This window comes from Stegostoma tigrinum, chromosome 2 (genome assembly GCF_030684315.1).
Source record: "Stegostoma tigrinum isolate sSteTig4 chromosome 2, sSteTig4.hap1, whole genome shotgun sequence".
Taxonomy (NCBI): Eukaryota; Metazoa; Chordata; class Chondrichthyes; order Orectolobiformes; family Stegostomatidae; genus Stegostoma; species Stegostoma tigrinum.
Window position 1 is genome coordinate 5,409,510 of NC_081355.1, and position 23,993 is coordinate 5,433,502.

Genomic DNA, 23,993 nt, shown 5'->3' on the forward strand with positions numbered 1-23,993 from the left:
ACCTTTCACTGGCCACAATTTCAGGACTACATTGTGAGCCACTTAACCAGTTCTATGCCTAATTTCTTACAACAGTCAACTTCCACTCTCCACATACACAAGACTAAAATGGGAGGGTGCCTCCCTTGCATTCCAGACCAGGTCTCCATGCAAATATTACCTCCCATTTTTCTAGAATATTCCAAAATGAGAGAGTTTGACTTTAGACATTAGTTTTATTCTATGGTCCGTGAGACATGGCAGAATGGGGAGGCCAGTCACTTTAACGTAGTGTAAGTTGTGTTCACAAACTATAACAAAAAGGGAGTGCACTCTGGACAGATTGCCCAGCACTGAGTCAGAAGGCTGTCAGCTCAAGTCTCAGTCTGGGATTTAACCATGCAAATCAAGACTAGCTCTTCACTGTAGTGCTAAGGAAATGCTATTTGGTCCCGGGGTGTTCTTCTTCAGAAACTTAAACACTCTGGTGAATACGAAAGATCCCACAACACTTTTCACGTGATTGAGGTGTATAAAATGATCAGGGGTATAGATAGAGTGGACAGCCAGAGACTTTTTCCTAGGTTAGAGGTAGCTATGAGGGGGGCATAGTTTGAGTGAGTGGAGGTAGATATAGGGGAGATGTCAGAGGTAGGTTCTTTACTGAGAGCAGTTGGGTGTGGAATGCATTGCTGGAGGGGGTAGTGGAGTTGACCTCACTAGGGGCATTTAGACAGATATTAGGTGATAGTGTAAGTTAGGGGTGGAGGCTAGATAGACCACAGGTTTAGGGTAAAAGTTCAGCACAACATCGTGGGCTGAAGGGCCTGTACTGTTCTATGTTTTATGTAGTACTTGGAAGAAGTGAATACTCTATGCTCTCCTGGCTAATATTTATCTGTCAATCAACTTCACAAAAACAGCTAGCCTGGGCATGGTCACATGGCTATTTGTTGGAGATGGCTGTGTATAGACTTGCTTTGCATTCTTTACTTTACAAAGTGGCTACAATCCAAAAGCACATCATTGGCAATAAAGTTCTTTGGGATGTCCTATAGCTTTGAAAGGCAGCCTATAAATGCAAGGCTTTCTATTGCCTTCACAGAAAAGTTCCATCTCTCTGCATTCTTTTCAATTCTTCTGCCCCATTGATGTCCAATTGATGTCCAATGCCAATATTGGTGGATGTTACAGAGCTATGTTTGCTTAAGGTGGCTGAAGGAGGATTTGGACAGTCTTAGAGAATGAGCAAGACAATAACAGATGGAATGTAGTGCAGAAAAATGTGAAGCTATCCACTTCAGTAACAGAAACAGCTGTACAGAGGAATCCTTAAAGAGCAAGAAGTTGGAAGGTGTAGATGTACACTAGAGATCTAGGTGTCCTTGTCAATAAATCACTGAAGACTGACATACAGGTACAGTGAGCTAGTGGGAGGGCCAATGAAACGTTAACCTTCATTGCAAGAGGATCTTAGTAATGGAATAGTGCTTTAGTTGTATACAAGTTTGGTTAGACTATACCTGGGGTACTGTGTGGAGTTCTCTCAGGAAACATATGGAGGTGCCAGTACTGGGTGGACAAATTTAAAAGTCACAACACCAGGTTATAATCCAACAGGTTTATTTGAAAACACTAGCTTTCCTAGCTCTGCTCCTTTCTCAAGTGTAGTGTGGAAGAGGAGGTATACCAACCACAGCAGAGTTCTGAGTAAGAGTAACCAGACCTGAAATGTTAACTGATTTCTCCCCACTGATACTGCCAGAAGTACTGAACTTTTCCAGCAACTTCTGTTTTTGTGCAAACCTTTGGAATTCCCTTCCACAGTGGGTTGTGAAAGCTCAATCTTTGAGAATGTTTAAGGTAGAGAATGATAGGCTTTTAATTATCAGTGACATACAGGATTATGGAGGTGTCAAAGCCTCATGAAGACAGGCAAATTTACATTGTGGTCTGGGTGCTATCATTTGGTCCCAAATTTGATCAGTGATTATGTTGAATAGCAGAGCAAACTAGATGACTGAATGGCCTACCAATGCTCCTAAGTAAGTGACTTTCTGATGACTAGAAATAGCAAACAAATGGTCCATTCCGAGAAAACGTCATTCAATGTCAATCAATGATTTCCTCAATAGGAGCATCTTGTCATGGTTAAAATCCAACTCTTCCTTGTGCTAAAAGCATCAAACTGCCACCAGAATATAACTTTCACTAAAATGTTCCAACAGGTAAAAGATAAAATTGAGTTTACATGTTTGTCTGAATGAAAGATATCTGAATGTATTTAAAGTATGCCATAAGTAGATTATATCTTGAAATACTCTAAATTATTATTACCAAAAGTATACCTCATCATAATGTGTATAATTTAAATATGCCGCAATAAACTTCAAGAAATATTCTGAAATAATAATTTATCAATCAAGGTTTCCCAAATTTAAAAAAGTGAACCATTGTATTTTGCTGACAATTTCTGGCAGCATTCAAACAGATTTACTTGCTTTACTTATTTTTTTATTAACTTCTAGGCATTATATGCACCAGCACTTCTCAATCTGAGGGGCAGTCATCAACGTGTTAAAGAACAGAATTGGAAAACTTCTTGAATAATTTCTGGTCTTTCAAAGAAGATTATAATATTGGAAGAAATTGGCTATAGGGAAATGAGATGACAATATGAACACAGGAAATAGGAGCAAACAGAAGCCATGCAATGGTGGATGTGGAGAGCTTGCTTCCTCCTGTGGGAGAGTCTAAATCCAGATGGGGCATGATCTGACAAAAAGGGGTGGCACATTTAAGACAGATGAGGAATTTCTTCTCAGAATTGAGAATCTGTGGAATTCTTTACCGCAAAGGGCTTTTGAATGTGGAATATTTGAGGCTGAGACAGACAAAATTTTAACCCATAGTGGAATCAAGGGATATAGGTAAAGGTAGGAAAATGGAGTAGGTGAATCAGATCAGGTGTGATCTCATTGAATGGTGAAACAGAATTAACTAAATGGCCTAATTTTGTTGCTGTGCATTTTGTTTTTATATCAGCTCTTCTTCCACTGGACTATTAAGATTATAGACATTTTGCCTCAAGCTCACTTCCCCATCCTACCTGTTGGATCCATAACCTCCAAAAAGGCTTTTATCAGTTTCAGTCTTGAATACAAACAATGGAAACCACCGCCCCCACTCCCCCCTTGCCCCGTCATCATCTCGGTCAGAAAAAGTACCTTTGATCTTTAAAACCTTGAAAAAAGTTCAGAATCGAATTTCCCTATTGTTGTCAAAGTCAGCCTGGAAGTAGAATGTGGCATCAAAACCAAATATGACTATTGTAAACATCTTAGTCTGTTTTACAGGAGGGGCCATGTCAAACCTCTACAGCATCTTGGTTGCTCGTTATAAGCGTTTTCCTGAAGTGAAGACTGAAGGTGTAGCCAGCTTTCCCAGGATGGTCTTATTTACTTCAGAACTTGTAAGTATTTTCCAGTCAGGAATATAAAGTCAAACTAAGGGCTTATCTAAAAAAGGGTTGCTCTTTCATTCTTGCATTTTGGGACCAAATGATAGCACCCAGACCACAATGTAAATTTGCCTGTCTTCATGTGACTACCACTATTATTTTCTTTAATTTTTGTGATGTAGGCATTGATGACAAGGCTGGTCTCTATTGTCCATCCCTAGTTGCTGTGAGGTGGTTGGCGACCCAATGACAAGTAGAAGGCATGTAAGGCCATTCAAGTATGCAGCTAAGCAATAAACAAGCTTCATGTGTTTATAACCACAGATGATTTGGAGCAATAGTCAATGACTTTCTAATCCAATAACATAGCCACTACACTACCACAATAATGAAGTGTGAAGCTGGATGAGCACAGCAGGCTAAGCAGCATCTCAGGAGCACAAAAGCTGACATTTCAGGCCTAGATCCATCAGAGCTCTGGTGAAGGGTCTAGGCCCGAAACATCAGCTTTTGTGCTCCTGAGATGCTGCTTGACCTGCTGATCCAGCTTCACACTTTGTTATCTTGGATTCTCCAGCATCTGCAGTTCCCATTATCTCCACTACACTACCATTCCTGCTTTTACTCACAATCATAGGTAGTATAAGTGAGAATGTGGCCATTTCCAACAGGTAAAACCTCTTGGCGACTTCTTCACTGTCAGTCACTGGGTGATTTTTACATTTTAACTGGTCAGGAGGCTAACACTCCCTGTTGTGCATTGGCATGTTTTCTTGTTGCCTGTCTTCACTGTAATGGTGTTGCCAATTGCTTGGGAAAATGCATCTCCTCCCTGTCAGGGCTCTGAAAGTTTTGACAATTGCTAAACAGGAGGAGATTATGATCAAAACTAATATCGATGGCTGTGAGCAGCAATTGGGAATCATTAGCAATGAAGAGTTTGACTCCTAAATGTTTAAATAAACCTTTTCACTTTGCACATAAATTCCAAAATTATAGTTTCCAATTCCCTAGGAGATCTGCGTTACATATATTCAGGTTAGATTCACAGGATCAACAGATGGAAACACTGCGTTATGCATCTTCACACTGTCAAAATAAGTGCAGTCCTGTTGCTGTGTTAAGTTAATCAGATAAATGCAACAAATCCTTCAAGCAATGTGACTTGGGAATTTGCTTTTTCTTTGAGCCTGCCCTTCACAGCTCAGAAGAAGATATTTTGACTGAGATAGGGAGCCTCACCACACTTGAAAATAGTTGTCAGTGAACATGTTACATGCTGTGCTTAGCATGTTCACAGATGTTAGTTTGAGATTCAGTAACAACTCTCTAATTTTCCTTAGGGCCACTACTCAGTTATGAAAGGTGCTATGGTACTTGGGTTTGGTACACACAGTGTGGTTCCAGTAAAATGCAACAGCAGGTAATAACCATTAATAAATAGTACTCTGCCTACAATTATAAAGTCAGTAATTAGTCTACTTTGCACTTTAGTCATTGAAGAATTGGAAGAGGTATCATCAGTTTCTGAAACAGTTTATAGCACATAAAACCAACCATGTTGGCAATTACAACTTCACAATGCTTCCATTGAATCAATATAGTGCAGACATTTTCAAACACTTTGCAATCATTTTAGCAATTTAAAGCACCTGTAATGGAATAAATGTTGCAATTTTTGAACAGACAATTAACCTTAAAAAAATTTGAACTTCTTATTGATAGCTGAAAGGATGTCTGAAGAATGTTTCAGAACAAAGAAAACAGATCTGTGGATTCTGTAAACAAAACACAGAAATTGCTAGAAAAGCCCAGTGGATCTTGCAACACCTGCAGGGAGAGAAATCACAGTTAACATCGAGCCAAGTGACTCCTCCTCAGAATTTAAGGACAGGTCACCCGAGATGAAACATTAACTGATTTCTCTCCACAGATGCTGCCAGCTTTTCCAGAAATTTCTATTTTGGTTCACAACTTAAGACTTTTACTGTAATAAAGGACTACAAGGACCATTGACTCAGCAATACATTTGTTAACAACTTACACTGAATCACAAGACAGAACTTCTCACTTTTTCTTTCAGTACAACAAAAATAATACTTTACAGACATATGTTAAGAAACACTAAAAATTAAGACTATTGCATCTTGAAACACCCTCTCTCCCTTACCCTCCATTACAATCTGCTGCAGGCCTTTGATGGGAATTGTTGTGTCTTCAGATCATCAGTCCATCAAACCATAAGAAATCAGAATTGGAGCAGACCATTCAACCCCTTGAGCCTACTCTTCCATTCAATAGGATCATGGCTGATCCAACATTCCCTTTTCTGCTCTCATAATCCTTGACTCCCTATTAAGCATGAAACTACCTTTCTCAACCTTAAATATATACAAGGATTCTGCCCCCATAGATCTCTGTGGCAAAGAACACTACAGGCTCACCACCCACTAAGAGAAGAAATACTTTGCCATCTCAATCTTAAATTGGCATCCCTTTCTTCTGAGGCAATGCTCTCTGGCCCTAGACTCTTCCATGAGGGGAACATCCTCTTAGTATTTACCCTGTCAAGCCCCTTAAGAATCCATAGGTCTCAATGAGATCACCTCATTCTTTTAAATTCCAGTGAATAGAGTTCCAACTTGTTTAATCTTTGCCCAGAAGACAATCCCTCCTTACCAGGGAATACCATAGTGAGCCTTCTTCAAGCTGTCTCCAATATCTGTCCTTAAGTCAAAGGACCAAAACTGCTCACAGTACTCCAGATGTGGTCTTACCAGCAACTTGTACAGTTGCAGTAAGATTTCTGTACTCTCATACTCCAATCCCCTCCAAATAAGAGCCAACATTCTATTAGCCTTCCTCAATACCTGCTGCACCTGTGCTAGCTTTCTGTGTTTCATGCACAAGTACCTCCAAGTCCCTTTGTGCTATAGCTTGCTGCAGTTTTTCTCCATTTAAAAAATACTCAGCCCTTTTGTTCTCCCTTCCAAAATAAACAATATCCTGTTTTCCTACATCATATTCCATTTGCCAATGTTTTGCCCACTTAACCTACTTATATCTCTCTAAACTGTTTGTATCTCTCACAAGTTGTCTTTCCATCTACTTTTATGTTGTCTGCAAGTCTGGCTACAATGCACTTACCTCCTTCCTCAAAGTCATTAATATGTCAATCTCTTCTGAGTTCTCTCTATTCCGCTTTTCCAAAGTTGTTCATCACATTTTCTGAAACAATTACACAGAGGCCAGTCTCCTGTTACCAACTCATCCTTTATTTATACAGCATACACTCACTCAGACTCAATCCCCAGAACTGAGGGGAGTCTAAATCTCCTGTTTATATTGGCCAACCAGGACATCCTGATTGGCCCAGGTAAACAACCCCAATCAAGGATCTCGTAGTCAACAAGATCTACCTGGTTCCAATCACTACAGAAAGCATTTCTAATCACTTTTGAATGAAAAATGTGTACTCTCATTGTTTGTTATTTATTTCCCTTCAATTTGTTCTATTTTGTCACTGTCATCTCCAGAGACTGATCTATAAGAATGTGTTCCAATTTGTCTTGACAATATTTCTTTGATGTCCCTTGAACATTTTACTGCATTAGCCATGCTATTAAATGCAAATAGATAAGTTGGTGCTATCCTTCAGAGAGCATCAGAATAACACTAAGAAAACTGAACGCTCCACCACACGGGATAATAAATTGCATGGTGTAAATAAGAACAAAAATAGGTTTTTCATTTAAATATTTATATTTGTTTCATCATGCTCACAGAGGAAAGATCATTTCAGCTGAATTGGAAGCAAATATCATTGAAGCTAAGCAAAAGGTTTGTGACTCTTAAAAATCTGAGGTAAAATCCATCATTTTTTTCCCGACTCATTGAAATATGAAAAACTGAATTTCGAACTAAGATCACCTTTCAATTTAGTTCATGTAAATACTATGTACCCGTGTTTTGTCACTGAAGGAGTAATTGGCCCTTTATTTAATATTAATGAAGCAAGTGAAGGCAGTGGGTGTGTTTAATTTGGCTGGAAATGACTTTGTGCAATACGAGTTAGGCGATGGAGTAAAAAGCTATGTATCTTTTACACATTTCAATTAGATTCTCTGTAGTCAAGCTGGGTAGTGTAAATTACTTCAGTCATCAAATTAAGGTACAGAAATTGGCAATCAATGCACAAGACTAAAAGAAATTGAGCTTCCCAATTTAGGGAAAAACTTTCCTAGGGAATTGATAGATAGTCCGTTCCTCAATTACGCAACAGTCAACAAACAAAATGCAAACAATATGATTTTGATGTGAACAGCGTTGGAGGAAAGGTAACAGGACATGGAGAAGGTTGATCTTTACATGTAGGGTAACTAGCTGTTGTTCAATTTGAAGAAGTGTTGGAGATGGAGTCCCTGGGGGTCACTATGTTATTCCTTATTTTTGCTAAAATAATTTACACTGGAGAAGACAGGAAAAAAAACTTCTGTCAACACTAAGCCTAGAGCTTTGATTCAAAAGATATGTGGGGACAACAGGAGAAAGTTATCAAAACAGGCAGAAGCAATTGAATGTGAAGTTATACCTTCTGGGAGGAAAGGTAAAGAACAGAATTATATACTTAACTGCAAAATTTACCGAAGGGAGTGGATGGGCCTAGCAGTCCAATTACACAAAGTACCTGAAAATGCAAGTGCAGCAGATAAAGTCAGAAATTATTTTTATTCTTTGAACTGATGCAGTTGGGAGTGGAGTGTGAGGAAGAAAATGTAATTTGTTATAAGGCTGTGTTGAAAGTGATGGAAATGCTGGAAGATGTTTCGATTATCAAGTCCCTGACCGTGCCCACTATTTCTCTAGGCTTTCTGCTCATTTCCTTCATTTTTTAACATACCAATGATTGATCCTCTTCTGTTTTCAACATCCAAATTATAAGGTTGCCAGTTCAAGTCCCTCTCCAGGATTTGATGAGTAAAATCAAGCTGACTGTTCAGAGCAGCACAGCAGGAATACATCATTGTCATAGGTGCCACTTTTGTCAAGATCCCAGTGGATGAACTGGGCATGAGTTTTATTAAGTGAACCTCAAATAAGAAATTGCCAACAATATTTCACTTTCATAATCTTTTACTTGGCATGAGTCAGAACCAACACAAATTAAACATGAGTTAACTGGTAGGTGATGTTCAGACAGCAAGGTAAACCTCAGTTCAGTTTGTCAGTACACCTAAAGTACATTGTACAGAACCACAAGCACTCACATCACTCCTGGAAGATATATGGCACTCCATGAAATTACAAAGGCCTCTAACTTTCCTCTGTTTGATACATTTCTTATTTTCCAATTCAGTCAATTAGGATTGTATTCACCAGCAGTCACTCATAAAAGAAAAACGGATGAGAGTGGCATAGATTTAAAGTGTTGTACAAATGAAACAAGGGCTGTAGAAGAAAAGAAACTTTTTCTACACAGTCAGCAGTTAGGGTCTGGAATGCTGGGGAAAGATAGGTGGGATGATAAGCTCCCGATGTTGTCTCCTATATAACAGGGAAACCAAACACAGACGCAGGGACTGATTTGCAGTGCATCTGCTCTCTGCATGCACCAACCAACCTGACCTTCTGGTTGCTGTCCATTTAAATTCCCCCACCCACTCCCCTGGCGACATGTCCATCCTTAGCCTACTCCACTGACAGAGTGTGTCCAAATATAAACTGGGGAAAACAACACCTGGCATTTCACCTTGGGAGCTGACAGCCCAATGGCCTGAATACTGACTTCACCAGCTTCAAACTCCGTCCACCACCAGCCTATCCCATTTCCAGCCCTCCCCCTCCTCCTTGCCTCCGTGACCTGATCTAACCATCCATCTTCCTACTCACCTATCTGCTCCACCCTTCCCACTGCTCAATCACTATAACCCCTTACCTGTATCGCCACCCTATTTAGCCTTCAAACCCTGAAAGAGGGTTTTGGCCTGAAATGTAGACCTTCCTGCTCCTCTGATGATGTCTGATCTTTTGTGTTCATCCAGCTCCTCATTCATTGACACGTGACTTTAGCCTTGAGTCACCTGTAGGTCAAACTGGGTAAGGATGATAGATTTCCCTACCGACAGGACATTTTGGGAAGCAGATTTTTTTCTCTGACAATTAACAATGATGACACAATCATCATTAATTAGCTCTTTCCCATGATGGTATTTGAATCCATGAGCTCAGTAAAAGAGTCTGGGATTCCCAGTTATTGGCCCAAAAACATTTCCTCACTCCCCTTTCTTTCCTGTAACTAATGTCAAAACCCTAGGAAGTCAGTTAGATAAATTAAAGCTATTCTTTAATAAAACGTAGCTTTAGTTGTCAACAAAATTTAATTTCTTTTATCCCTCTCTATGGTAGAGCCTTAATGCTTGCTCAAACCAAATAACTTTTCCAATCTGAAAACTTAAATGAGATAAATGGATATCAGTATTTTTCTGAAAACAGAAAACCATCTGAGTCTCTGAAGAGTACCTTTTAAAAAAAAGTTGCCGCTAACGTAGCATGATGACTGTAAACTAACCAAAGTTAGCACAGGGCACTAAAACAGAACAATAGAGTTAAAGACAGGGAAAAACAACAACAGATTGCTTTCAAGATAGCACAAAGCAAAATGGCTTTTTATACTTGAGACAGCTGTTTATCCATTCACATAGAACAACATCAAAGTAATTCAAAGGCAGTTCAATGCTTTTGAAGTTTAATGGTTGTTAACACCGTGGTGTTTCTGAATACACCAAAGTCCACAAAGAGCAATTACATCATGGGTTTGTTATTTCATTGATACCTGTTAGAACATAGAACAGTGCAGCACAGTGTTGTGCTGACCTATTATCCTACTAAGGTCAATCTACCTTGCATACCCTACATTTTACCATCCTCCATGTGCCTATCCGAGAGTCGCTTTAAAGTCTCTAAAGTATCTGACTCCACTACCACTACTGGCATGCATTCCACACACCCACAACTCTCTGCGTAAAGAACCTACCTCTGACATCTCCCCTGTACCTTGCTCCAAGCACCTTAAAATTATGCCCCCTCATAACAGTCATTTCCGCCCTATGAAAAAGTCTTGACTATCCACTCTATCTATGCCTCTCATCATCTTGTACACCTCTATCAAGTCACCTCTCATCCTCCTTCACTCCAATGAAAAATGCCCTAGCTCCCTCAACCTTTCCTCATAAACCCTGCCCTCCAGTCCAGGCAGCATCCTGGTAAATCTCCTCTGCACCATTTCTTAAGCATCCATATCTTTCCTGTAATGAAGTGACCAGAACTGAACACAATATTTCCAAGTGTGGCCTAACCAGGGTTTTATAGAGCCACAGGATAACCTCCCAGCTCTTAAACTCAATTCCCCTGCCAATGAAAGCCAACACACTATACGCCTTCTTTACAACCCGAACAACTTGGGTAGCAAATTTGAAGGATCTATGGATGTGGGCCCCAAGATCCCTCTGTTCCCCCACACTGCCAAGAATTCTGCCATTAATCCTGCATTCTGCATTCAAATTTGACCTTCCAAAATGAATCACTTCACACATTTCTGGGTTGAATTCTATCTGCCACTTCTTTGCCCAGCTCTGCATCCTGTCAGGGTCCCGTTGCAACATACAACAGCTCTCCACATTATCCACAACTGCATCGATCTTCGTGTCATCAGCAAACTTACTAACCCACCCTTCCACTTCTGCATCCAAGTCATTTATGAAGATCACAAAGAGCAGAGGCCCCAGAACAGATCCCTGCGGAACACCACTGGTCACCGAGCTCCAGGCTGAATACTTACCATCGACTACCACCCTCTGCCTTCTATTGGACTGCCAATTCTGTATCCAGACAGCCAAATTTCCCTGAATCCCACGCCTCCTTACTTTCTGAATGAGCCTACCATGAGCCATGAGTCATTTTTGTTTTTCTTTCCATCCGTGGCCTTGACCCATTCCTATCTCTGTAACTTCTACCAGCCCTAACAACTGTCTGAGGTATGTACCCCTTTCTAAGCCTACTGTCCCGAATTTATTTACTCTGTTATCAATGATGTGGAGGTGGCAGTGTTGAACTGGAGTCGACAAGGTCAGAAGTCAGGTGACCCCAGGTTATGGACCAACAGACTTATTTGAAATCACAAGCTGTTACAGCACTGCATCTTCAACAGGCGAAATGAGAGAGAAGCACACAGGCTCAGTGATTATAATGTGATGGTGCTGGTGTTGGACTGGGGTGGACAAGGTCGGTGGACACAGCATCAGATTATAGTCCAGCAGGTTTACTTGAAATGACAGGCTTTCTGAACGTTGCCCCTTCATCAGTTGAAGTCACTGTTGAGCACCTGCACAGACCTATCTTCACCTGTTGACCCTCCACTGACAGCATATGTATGATCTTTTGATTTCTCTAATTATAAATTCTGTGCCTGAGTTCTTCTCTTTCATTTCCCCTGACAAAGGGACAGTGCTTCAAAAGCTTGTGATTTCAAATCAACCTGTTGCACTATAACCTGGTGTTGTCTGATTCCATTATCAGGAGCCATGGTTTCAGTTGACGTGTCATCCATGATCCGTAAGCCCCTCCTACAGCTCTCCACCTCCTGGTCTCTTTCCTTTTTCCAGAGACTGCATAAAAACTACCTCATTGGCTACTTTGCTCGTCAACTATCTTAACATCTCATTGAGTGGCCTAGTATAATATTTTATTTGTAGTGGTCCTATAAAACACCTTGAGATATATTACAAACCTAAGGCAGTTGACAAATAAAGATGATTTTAGTTTCTGCGTTCACTAGTTTTAGTTGTTGCTGGCAAAGCTAATATTTGTTGCACATCCATTAATTCCCATGGTATTCCTGTTCTGGTCTGTGCCTCATGAGCAAAGAGATTCAGAAGAGGTTGCCCAGGCTGGAGCAATTCTATTATGAGGATTCTGTGAGGTTGATTCCTTTAGCGCAGAGAAGGCTGATGGGGGCCTGACTGAGTTGTATAAAGTTCTGAGGGGCATAGACAGAAACTTCTCCAATTAGTAAGGGGATCAATAACCAAGAGCTGTAGATTTAAGGCAAAAGACTGGAGATTTAGAGTTAGGGAAGAATCTTTTCACCCAGAGTTTGGAGGGTATCTGGAACTCAGTACTTGAAAAAGGTGGAGGAGGCAGGAATCTTCACAACATCGAGGAAGTATTTAGATTAACACTTGAAATGCCATAGTGTGCAAGATTACTGGAAAGGTGTTGGAAAATGGAACTAGAGAAGATAGGATCAGTTCTGAAGAAGAGTCACTGGCCCTGAAACATTATGTTTCCCTCCACAGTTGCTGGGTTTTTGCAGCAGTTTCTGTTTTTGTTAGAGTAGAAAGGTGTTTGGTAAGTGGTGCAAGCAAGATGGTCCAAAGGGATTTTCTCCATAGTGTAAAACTGTGATTGATAATCAATGAGAAAGGAAACAGCCCTATGAGCTCACTTACTCAATCCACTGAGATGGTGGGATCTTGGTAACGTCGCTGGGTTCATAATATAGAGACCCAGGCTCAACCTCTGTGGACCTTTGGCCTAAAATGTTAACTTTCCTGCTCCTTTGATGCTGCCTAGCCTGCTGTGCTCCTCCAGAAACCAATTCTGTCTTTTTGATAACGGCAGTTGCTGGCCGGTCAATGCTGCTCCATTCTGTCATATCCAGATTCTGGAAGGGAGTCTAAAACAGGCATTGAATTTTTCATTTGCACTTGTAACAAACTGAGGCCCTAATCCTAGCAAACACCAAATCCGGAGAATTCAGGTTTTTCCGATGATCTGGGAACCCAAAATATTGACGCCTGAAATTGGGTCATCTTGTATCCATTTAATTCCCATATAGGAAAGAGGTAGATTTGTCACACACTGTAGTAGTTCAGCATGAAACAAAGAGAAATGTATCTGAAATTAAAACATGACTAACTGCTCCCAAGTGATTGAGGGCATGTGGTGGGATAATAGTAATGTCATTGGGCTTGGAATCAAAAACTCTCAGCTTAATGTCCTGGTGACTTGGGTTCAAGTTTGACTACAACCACTGGTCAATTTCAGCAAAACAAATCTGGAATTAAAAAGCTAGTCCAATGGTGACGAGATAACCACTGTAGTTTGCTGTGTCAATCCATCAGGTTTATGAATGTCCTTCAGGCAAGGAAATCTGCCATCCTTACCAGGTCTGGCCTACATATGACTGCAGACCCACACTAATCTGGTTGACTCTCACCTGCATAAACAATAGCTGTACTTTAATAATAGACATTGGGCCTAGCCAGTGATACATTCTCACGAACAAATAAAGAAAAAAAAAGTTGGTTTCATGGGAGCAGTCTATTTTTTGAGTGGTATGCATAAACCTGTACACATTAAGCCATTAGCTAATTATAGGTTTTGTTTACAGGGTTTTGTTCCTTTGTACATCAATGCTACAGCTGGAACTACCGTGTATGGAGCATTTGATCCACTCAATGAGATTGCAGATATTTGTGAAAAGCACCACCTTTGGATGCATGTTGATGTAAGGATTTTTCAAATACAATAAAACTAACCACACCTGTTCAAAGATTTAAGAAAGTAATCTCATAGCTATGAGCCTACAGAAACATAATGCAGATATGTTTTCGAAACTTAACAGAAAGCAGTGGCTCAAACTGAGGCTTGGCACCATCCCAGTACATCACTTACCCCATGATAGAAGGACTTGAAGTTATATAGTGCCTTTCACAACTTGCAACAACGCATTGTACTGCAAGTGAAGCACTGCTAAAGGGGAGTCGCGGTTGTAAGAAACGCAGCCACCAGTTTGCGCATGGCAGGCTCCTTCAACCAGCAATGTAATCAGGGCCACATCATGTCTGTATAATGTTGTTGGAGGCATAAATACAGACCAAGGCTAATCCACCTGCGCCGCTTTAAATTAGCACAATGGGGCCTCTTACATTCTCTTGAGCAGACAGACAATGTCTCAGTTAAACAACTTGTTCAGAAAGATAGCTGCCACTACTGCACCAGAGAGTCAGCATCTGAGTTTGATACTCTAGGACTGGAATGAGATTTGAATTTTCCAGCTCCTGACCTGCAAGTGCCAGTGCTACACAGATTCACCGGAGCCCAATTGTATTCCCCTGCTTATTTTTCAAAGGGGGTTAAATGGTTGAAGAAAGGAAAATGAATTACAATCAATTTATTTTGGTCTTCCCCAGGTGGAAAGACAAGTTGTGAGAGAGATGCAATAGTTTACAGAGCAATTTTAATAGCTTTTAACTAAGTGGGCACAAAATTGGCAAATGGGGTATAAAGTGGGAAAATGTGAAGTAGTTCACTTTGGAAGGGAGAACAAAAGAGCAGAGTGTTACTTAAATGGGGAAGAACTGCAGAAAGCTGCATACATATGGATTTGGGGTGCTTGTGTATGACACAGAGAGCTAGCACACAGGTGTAGCAGATAGTCCGGAAGGCTAATGGAATGTCGGCCCTTATTTCGAGGATATTGCTGTATAAGAGTAGGAAACGACAATTACAGCTGTACAAGGAGCTGGTAAGACCACATCTGGAGTACTTTGAGCAGCTCAAGTCCCTTTATTTGAGGAAGTGTATTGTTTCATGGGAGGCAGTTCAAAGAATGTTCACAAGGAAGATTCTTGGTAGAGGGTTGTCTAATGAGCAAAGGCTAAACAGGTTGGGACTCTGCTCACTGAAGTTTAGAAGAATGAGAGATGATCTAATTGAAACATAGAGGATTCTTACGGGGTTTGACAGGGTAAATGCTGAGAGGATGTTTCCCCCTCATGGGAGAGTCTAGGACCAGAAGGCATTCTCTCAGAATAAAGGAGCACCAATTTAAGACTGAGATAAGGAGGCATTTCTTCTCTCAGAAGATTGTGAGTCTTTGGAACTCTTTGCCACAGATAGCTATGAGAGCAGAGTCCTTGTGTACACTTAAAGCTGAGACAGAGAGATTCTTGGCCAATTGGGAGATCAAGGGTTATGGGGAGAGGACAGGAAAGAGTACATGAGGAATGGAGGAGCAGACTCAAGGGGCTCAATGTCCTACTTTTTGAGGACCTTCTGGTCTCTCTCATTGACCTGTTCAGACTGTTGGTTTCAGCAATCCATCCTAAATCAACACAGACCTGAACTAAAATGGGATCCAGCTGAGCTGTCTGGTTAAGTCGCGCATTTTTTTGCCCACCAAATCAATCTGCTGAGGTTCTTTTGTGGTTTAAATGTAAAGCAATGCAAAAAGAAAATTAAATAGATTGGTTTATTGTTGTCACATGTACCAAGATACAGTGGAGAGGGTTGTTTTGCTTGCTATACAGGCCGATTGTGCCATACAAAGTACATCAGGGTAGCAAAACAGAGCTTCAGATGCTGGAGAATCCAAGATAACAAAGTGTGAAGCTGGATGAACACAACAGGCCAAGCAGCATCTCAGGAGCACAAAAGCTGGTGTTTCAGGCCTAGACCCTTCATCAGGGCCTAGGCCCGAAACATCAGCTTTTTGCTCCTGAGATGCTGCTTGGCCTGTTGTGTTCATCCAGCTCCACACTTTGTTATCACCGAATACAAGGTTACAGCCGCAGAGAGAGAGAGATCAGAACTAACATTTGAGAGGTCTGTTCAAAAGTCTGATAACAGCAGAAAAATAGCCGTTCTTAAATCTGTTCATGTGTGTATTCAAACCTTTTCTGTCTTTTGCCCAATGGAAGAGGCTGGAAGAGAATATAATTGCATTGAATTGAATTGACTTTACTGTCACAGGTACTCAGATGATTATATTGAAAAGTTTGTAAGTCACCAACCACAGCGTCATCTTCAGTATAAAGGTATCTAGGCACAGATCTTTCAGTACCAATTCTTAGGGAAAAAGAAATTAGAAAATAGAGAAATAAAAGTTCAGAACAATGGCCCAGGCCTGGAGGGGTTATTGATGATATTGGCTGCTTTCGCGAGGCAGTGGGAAGTGTAAATAGAGTCAATAGGCAGAAGGCTGCTTAATGTGATGGACAGGGCTGTGTTCACAGCTCTCTGCAATTTATAAAGGTCTTAGGAAGAACAGTTTCCAAACCATGCTGTGATGCATACAAATGGGATGCTTGCAGTGGTGCATCTGTAAAAAGTTGCAAGATCCCAACAGACATTCCCAGTTTCCTTAGCCTCCTGAGGAAGTAGAGACATCGTTGTGCTTTCTTGACCATCTCGTGAATGTGGGTGGAGCAGGACAGATTGTTGGTGATCGTCACGCTCAGGATCTTGACTCTCTCGACCATCTCCACCACAGCACCATTGATACAGACAGGCCTGTGCCTTCCATCCCGCTTCCTGAAGCCAATGACTGGCTGATTCTTGTGCTGATGTTGATGGAGAGATTGTTGTTTTTACAACATGCTGCTCAGCAATCATTCTTTTTCCTGTATTAAGCCTCATCATTGTTTAAAAACTGACCTATGACAGTGGTGTTGTCAGCAAACTTGTAAATGGGAGTTGGAACAGAATTTGGCCACACAGTCATGTGTGTGTAAGGAGTATTATAGGTGTATAGGAAGTATATTAGTAAAATCAGAAAACAAACTGAATTCTAAAAGGGTTAGTGCAGTAATAGTATCATTCATCCTCAACTGGAAGAGTTACTTTGATTGGAACTGTATACTATAGAGGTTAAAATTTGACAGAAAAGACAAATTCACTGGAGAGCCTGGTGCACAGTCGAATGGTAGAGCTCAGCAAAGTGATGCTGAAGGATAATTTTAATCTAAGAGAGCTCAAGTACAAGACAGAAGCCCTCTTCCCATTGAAACCCCATCTTCCAGAGCACTCAGAGATCAATAGGGGCAGGAGACATGCCAAGGTGTGGGAACAAGAGCAGCAATAATTCCTTTTTTGGGGCGAAGAGGTTTATGGAGGCATCCAGAATTCAACCATGCGTTATATTGAGTAATTTTAGCCAAAATGAAAGTGATGTGTTTGTTTCAGGGTGTAGACTGATTCCTGGATTAGCCATTGTTCTATAAAGTAGGGCTTGCACAGAATCTGTGATAATGGGAACTGCAGATGCTGGAGAATCCAAGATAATAAAATGTGAGGCTGGATGAACACAGCAGGCCCAGCAGCATCTCAGGAGCCAAAAAGCTGATGTTTCGGGCCTAGACCCTTCATCAGAGAGGGGGATGGGGTGAGGGTTCTGGAATAAATAGGGAGAGAGGGGGAGGCAGACCGAAGATGGAGAGAAAAGAAGATAGGTGGAGAGGAGAGTATAGGTGGGGAGGTGGGGAGGGGATAGGTCAGTCCAGGGAAGACGGACAGGTCAAGGAGGTGGGATGAGGTTAGTAGGTAGGAGATGGAGGTGCAGCTTGGGGTGGTAGGAAGGGATGGGTGAGAGGAAGAACAGGTTAGGGAGGCAGAGACAGGTTGGACTGGGATGCAGTGGGTGGAAGGGAAGAGCTGGGCTGGTTGTGTGGTGCAGTGGGGGGAGGGGACGAACTGGGCTGGTTTTGGGATGCGGTGGGGAAAGGGGAGATTTTGAAGCTGGTGAAGTCCGCCTTGATACCATTGGGCTGCAGGGTTCCCAAGTGGAATATGAGTTGCTGTTCCTGCGCCCTCGGGTGGCATCATTGTGGCAGTGCAGGAGGCCCATGATGGACATGTCATCTAGAGAATGGGAGGGGGAGTGGAAATGGTTTGCGACTGGGAGGTGCAGTTGTTTATTGCGAACTGAGTGGAGGTGTTCTGCAAAGCGGTCCCCAAGCCTCCACTTGGTTTCCCCAATGTAGAGGAAGCCACACCGGGTACAATGGATGCAGTATAACACATTGGCAGATGTGCAGGTGAACCTCTGCTTAATATGGAAAGTCATCTTGGGGCCTGGGATAGGGGTGAGGGAGGAGGTGTGGGGGCAAGTGTAGCATTTCCTGCGGTTGCAGGGGAAGATGCCGGGTGTGGTGGGGTTGGAGGGCAGTGTGGAGCGAACAAGGGAGTCACGGAGAGAGTGGTCTCTCCGGAAAGCAGACAAGGGTGGGGATGGAAAAATGTCTTGGGTGGTGGGGTCGGATTGTAAATGGCGGAAGTGTCGGAGGATGATGCGTTGTATCCGGAGGTTGGTGGGTTGGTGTGTGAGAACGAGGGGGATCCTCTTTGGGCGGTTGTGGTGGGGGCAGGGTGTGAGGGATGTATTACGGGAAATGGGGGAGACGCGGTCAAGGGCGTTCTCGATCACTGTGGGGGGAATGTTGCGTTCCTTGAAGAACTTGGACATCTGGGATGTGCGGGAGTGGAATGTCTTATCGTGGGAGCAGATGCGGTGGAGGCGGAGGAATTGGGAATAGGGGATGGAATTTTTGCAGGAGGGTGGGTGGGAGGAGGTGTATTCTAGGTAGCTGTGGGAGTCGGTGGGCTTGAAATGGACATCAGTTACAAGCTGGTTGCCTGAGATGGAGACTGAGAGGTCCAGGAAGGTGAGGGATGTGCTGGAGATGGCCCAGGTGAACTGAAGGTTGGGGTGGAAGGTGTTGGTGAAGTTGATGAACTGTTCAAGCTCCTCTGGGGAGCAAGAGGCGGCGCCGATACAGTCATCAATGTACCGGAGGAAGAGGTGGGGTTTGGGGCCTGTGTAGGTGCGGAAGAGGGACTGTTCCACGTAACCTACAAAGAGGCAGGCATAGCTGGGGCCCATGTGGGTGCCCATCACCCATCCCTTCCTCCCACCCCAAGCCGCACCCCCAGCTACCTACTAACCTCATCCCACCTCCTTGACCTGTCCGTCTACCCTGGACTGACCTATCCCCTCCTTACCTCCCCACCTATACTCTCCTCTCCACCTATCTTCTTTTCTCCCCATCTTTGGTCCACCTCCCCCTCTCTCCCTATTTATTCCAGAACCCTCACCCCATCCCCCTCTCTGATGAAGGGTCTAGGCCCGAAACGTCAGCTTTTGTGCTCCTGAGATGCTGCTTGGCCTGCTGTGTTCATCCAGCCTCACATTTTATTATCTTGCACAGAATCTTACTGTTTCAACTGAACAAAGTAACATTTCTTTTCTAAATCTTAATAGATTAATTAAAATTTGGTTAGCAACAAACATTGTAGCAATGGTTTACGACAAAAATTCGAAAAAGGCTAATGCAAGATCTGCTTAAAAGTTCTTTTACCTCCTTAGGTTTTCATGGACACTGTTCATGGGGGAGGTCAGTTAGTTCAATTGGCTGGGTGGCCAGTCTCTGATGTGGACTGATATCAGTAACATGGGTTCAATTCCCACACTAGCTGAGGTTACCAGAAAGGACACCCCTTCTCAGCCTCTCCCCTTGCCTCAGGTTGGGTGACCCTCAGGTTAAACCACCACCAGGTGTCTCTCTAATGGGAGAGCAACCCCTTCGTAGACTATGGTGAGGTTATCTTTATGAGGTGACAATGGCATAGGTAATGTTATTCGACTGGTAACCCAGAGATTTCGGCTAATGTGCTGGGGGTAGCAGAAAATAGAACTCACCCAACAGAAATCATCAGTAATGTGACCATAAAGCAATTGGCTATTGTCCCAGACTTACCAACAGGCTCCATTCAGTCATGTTTACAGACAGACATTTTACACTGTACTGTATTGTGCCCTGATTCATGTACAAATGTACTCAGGAGTGGAACCCATTCATGGCCTGAGGGCTGCCTGTAAAAGTTGTTTTGTCCAGCTGATGCAGTAAAATTCAGTGTGAACTCAGCGTCATGGAACCATGACTAATCCTGGAATCTGTTTTCACCCTCACCAAATGCGCCACCTTTGTTTTAACAAAAAACATCCAACAATTAGATCATGTCATTTTAGATCTAACCTCTCAGTCTTTTAACAGAGTGCAGCTATCCCAGCAGGTCAGATCAAGTGAGATTAGAAGTCATTTGAAGGAAATTATTTTTATTCACTCACAGTATGTGGGCATTGCTGTCCTGGCCAGCATTTATTGCCCATTGCTGATGGCCCAGCGGGCAGTTAAGAGTCAATCACTTTGCTGTGGTCTCGGAGTCACATGTAGACAAGATAAGGATTGCAGTTTCCTTCCCTAAAGGATGTTAGTGAACCAGGTGGGTATTGCCCCCAACAATCTACAATGCTTTCGTGGTCATCATTAGACTCCCAATTTCAGATTTTTATTGAATTCAAATTCCACGTCTCCCGATGGGATTCGAAACCTGGTCCGCAGAGCATTACCTGGGTCTCTGGATTAATAGTCTAATGATAATACCACTGTTCCATCACCCCCTGAGCATTCCTTGGAGTGTTTCAGGGATTCTGAGTGCCCTAACCTAGACCCTTCACGTAACAATACCCAGGCAAAAGTTTGTACTATGGATGAGATTTTACTGTGTCAGCACAAAAGATGCCACAACACAATTTGAAAGAAGAGCAGGGCCAGTTCTCCCTGGTGTGCTGGCTTTGACAAAAACCTGATTACCTGGTCATTATCACACTACTGTTTGTAGCAGCTTGCTGTGTGCAAATTGGTTACAGAGCTTCCTACTTCACAACAACAATGATAACACTCACTCATTGGCTGAAAGTCAGTTTGGAGCATTCTGAAAGGTGCTATTTAAGTGCAGGTCTTCCTTTTCTTTTCACTTTTTGCTGGAGCTTCCTACCCCGCTCCTTCTTTTCTGCTCATAAGTGAGCATGTGCCGTCCAATTTTTATAGGGGTAGAAACAACAGCTCACCAGTTAGTGAAACCTGGGGTTACCAGACCTCAGCCGTGTTTTCCCTGGCTGAGCGACTAACAAGCCTCATGTTTCCCCATCGCAGAATTGAGATAGTGGCTAAATAGGGCTTATACCAGACAACCAAGCGACAGACTGCCATCACAACGACTAGATCACCCATACTCTCATTGAATGGCAGACGAGACTGGATGGGTTGAACGGCCTACTTCTGCTCATACGTCCTATGGTCTTACTTATTGAATCTGACAAACTGCTCAAACCATTGGGGAGTGGCTGTATTTCAGGTTCTGCTATACTATGCAGGTCCTTCAAGAAGTGTTCGATGGGTAATATTCACCTGCCACTTACTCAAACAGAGTGAACACTTTAAGAGTGTAAATATTTCCAGCTATGTGTAATTTTAGCTTTATGAGTATCTAGCTTACTCACCATTGCAGCAAAGTCACTGTTGTTTTATTTGAGAAGCGCATTGTACTATTAAATTAAATTAATCTGTGTTTCTTTACAGGCAGCTTGGGGTGGTGGTTTATTGATGTCTCAGAAGCATCGTTATAAATTAGCAGGGATCGAAAGGTAAATTCTTATTCTTTTGTGGCGACACCCATGAAAATTATTTTGAATGTAAAATGTATACAATATGTGATGACAACAAAATGTGAGGCTGGATGAACACAGCAGGCCAAGCAGCATCTCAGGAGCACAAAAGCTGACGTTTCGGGTCTAGACCCTTCATCAGAGAGCTTTTGTGCTCCTGAGATGCTGCTTGGCCTGCTGTGTTCATCCAGCCTCACATTTTGTTGTCTTGGATTCTCCAGCATCTGCAGTTCCCATTATCTCTGATACAATATGTGATGATTTTGTTTTGCAAGTTACTGTAATACTATTCTCTGTACTAGAGCCAACTCTGTAACATGGAATCCACACAAGATAATGGGCGTCCCTCTGCAGTGTTCAGCAATTCTAATCCATGAAAAGGTACATCTTAAACATTGCTGGCGAGTCCAGAATTTTGCTAGTTGCTGTTAAGAGAGGCACGTGGTCCAAATTGTTTTTGTCTTGTACTCATCAGGACAAATGCAAGAATGCCAAATTTCAAACGATCACAACAATCTACACAATAGGAACAAAGGTTGCTGAATGGCTGACAAGTCAAAAACAGTAAAAGAAAAGCTCAGCAGGTCAGCACCTGTGAAGAGAAATCAGAATTAACATTTCAGGTCGAGTGACCCTTCCTCGTAGATAAGAAAATGTCAGTTTATATGCAGAGGATGGATTGAGGGGATGGTGTAAGGGGTAAATGATAGGTAGTGATAGATCCCAAAGAGAGAGAAGAGCAGGTGGATAGACATAGGAGTCGATAACTATCCAATTAGGAGGGCGAATAACTGTTACAGTACTGAGTACCGTTCATGACTAACAACAAGGTAGTGTGTCATGGCAGGCTATGCGATAACAAGGCCTGGTGTGCGGCGTAGGGGGCTGGGACATGGAAAAGTTTGGGCCCTAACATTATTGAACCCAGGGCCCCCAGGTGGAAAATGAGGTGTTGCTCTTTCAGCTTGTGCCACAAGCCTGCAGAAGAGATGTTGGCCAGGGAACAGGGTAGTGTGTTAAAATGGCAGGCAACTGGAAGCTCAGGGTCTTTTGCAGGGCAGAACATAGATGTTCTGCAAAGTGGTCACCCAATCTACGCTTTGTTTCCCTAATGTAGGAGGAGACAACATTGTGAGCAGCGAATGCAGTAGACTAGATTGTGGGAAGTGCGGGTAAAGCGCTGCTTCACCTGGAAGGTATGCTTGGGCCCTTGGATACTGGGGAGGGAGGTGGTAAATGGGCAGGTGTTGCATCTTCGCCAGTTACAGGGGAAGGTGCTGTACGGCTGTCAGGAGGTGTTGGGGCTGAAGGAAGTGTGGACCAGGATGTCCCGGAGGGAACAGTCCCTGTGGAAGGCGCACTAGGGAAGGGAGGGGAATATTTGCCTGGTGGTGGCATCTTCTAGAGGTGGCGGAAATGGCAACTGATGATCTTCTGGATGTGGATGCTGGTGAGATGGTAGGTCAGGACAAAGAGAACCTTATCACTGTTGCAGGAAGGAAGAGAGATGAGGGTGGAAGTGCAAGAGATGGGTCAGACCCGGTTGAGGGCCCAATCAATAACAGAGCTGGGGAACCCTTGGTTGAGAAAAAAAGTGGACTTTTCGGAGGCTCCCTCGTCAAGGTTGGCGTCATTGGAATATATGCGATGGAAGTGGAGGAAATGAGAGAGTGGGATGGAGTCTTTACAGGAAGCAGCGTATGAGGATATATTGTCCAAGTAGCTGTGAGAGTCAGTTGGTTTTGAGTGGATATTAGTGACCAGTCTATCCCTACGAATGGAAACAGTGATGTCGAGGAAGGGAAGGGAGAAGTCACAAATAGACCAGGTGAAAGTGAGGGCAGGGTGGGAATTGGAAACACAATCAATGAAGTTTTCCAGTTCCAAATGAGAGAGAGGAGCAGCACCAAAGATATCATTGATATATCAGTGAAAAGTTGTGGGTGGGGCCAAAATAGGACTGGAAGAAGGCATGTTCCATGCACCCCACGAAGAGACAGGCATTACTGGCGCCCATGCAGGCACCCATGGCCACCCCTCTGACCTGAAGAAAATGAGAGGAGTTAAAAGAGAAGCTGTGGAGGGTGAGGGCGAGCTTGGCCAAACGGAGGACAGTGGTGGTGGGTGAGGACAGTTCAGCCGTTGCTCCAGGAAGAAGCGGAGAGTCCTGAGATCATCTGGTGGGGGATGGATGTGTAAAGGGATTTC

The 23,993-nt window shown here is 42.8% G+C and overlaps 1 protein-coding gene across 4 annotated transcripts in view; it reads left to right on the top strand.

Annotated features, from left to right (window-relative positions):
• Positions 1-23,993, top strand: part of gad3 (glutamate decarboxylase 3) — a 61,140-nt gene that overhangs the window by 22,376 nt on the left and 14,771 nt on the right. For 2 of the 4 annotated variants that reach the window (XM_048558465.2, XM_048558493.2), the window contains 6 exons: positions 3,336-3,451; positions 4,783-4,862; positions 7,225-7,279; positions 13,890-14,006; positions 21,700-21,764; positions 22,088-22,166. In XM_048558465.2, the coding sequence (XP_048414422.1) occupies positions 3,336-3,451; positions 4,783-4,862; positions 7,225-7,279; positions 13,890-14,006; positions 21,700-21,764; positions 22,088-22,166 (512 nt within the window). The remainder of the gene's footprint in view (positions 1-3,335; positions 3,452-4,782; positions 4,863-7,224; positions 7,280-13,889; positions 14,007-21,699; positions 21,765-22,087; positions 22,167-23,993) is intronic. The other 2 variants (XM_048558474.2, XM_048558484.2) reach the window with 2 other exon arrangements.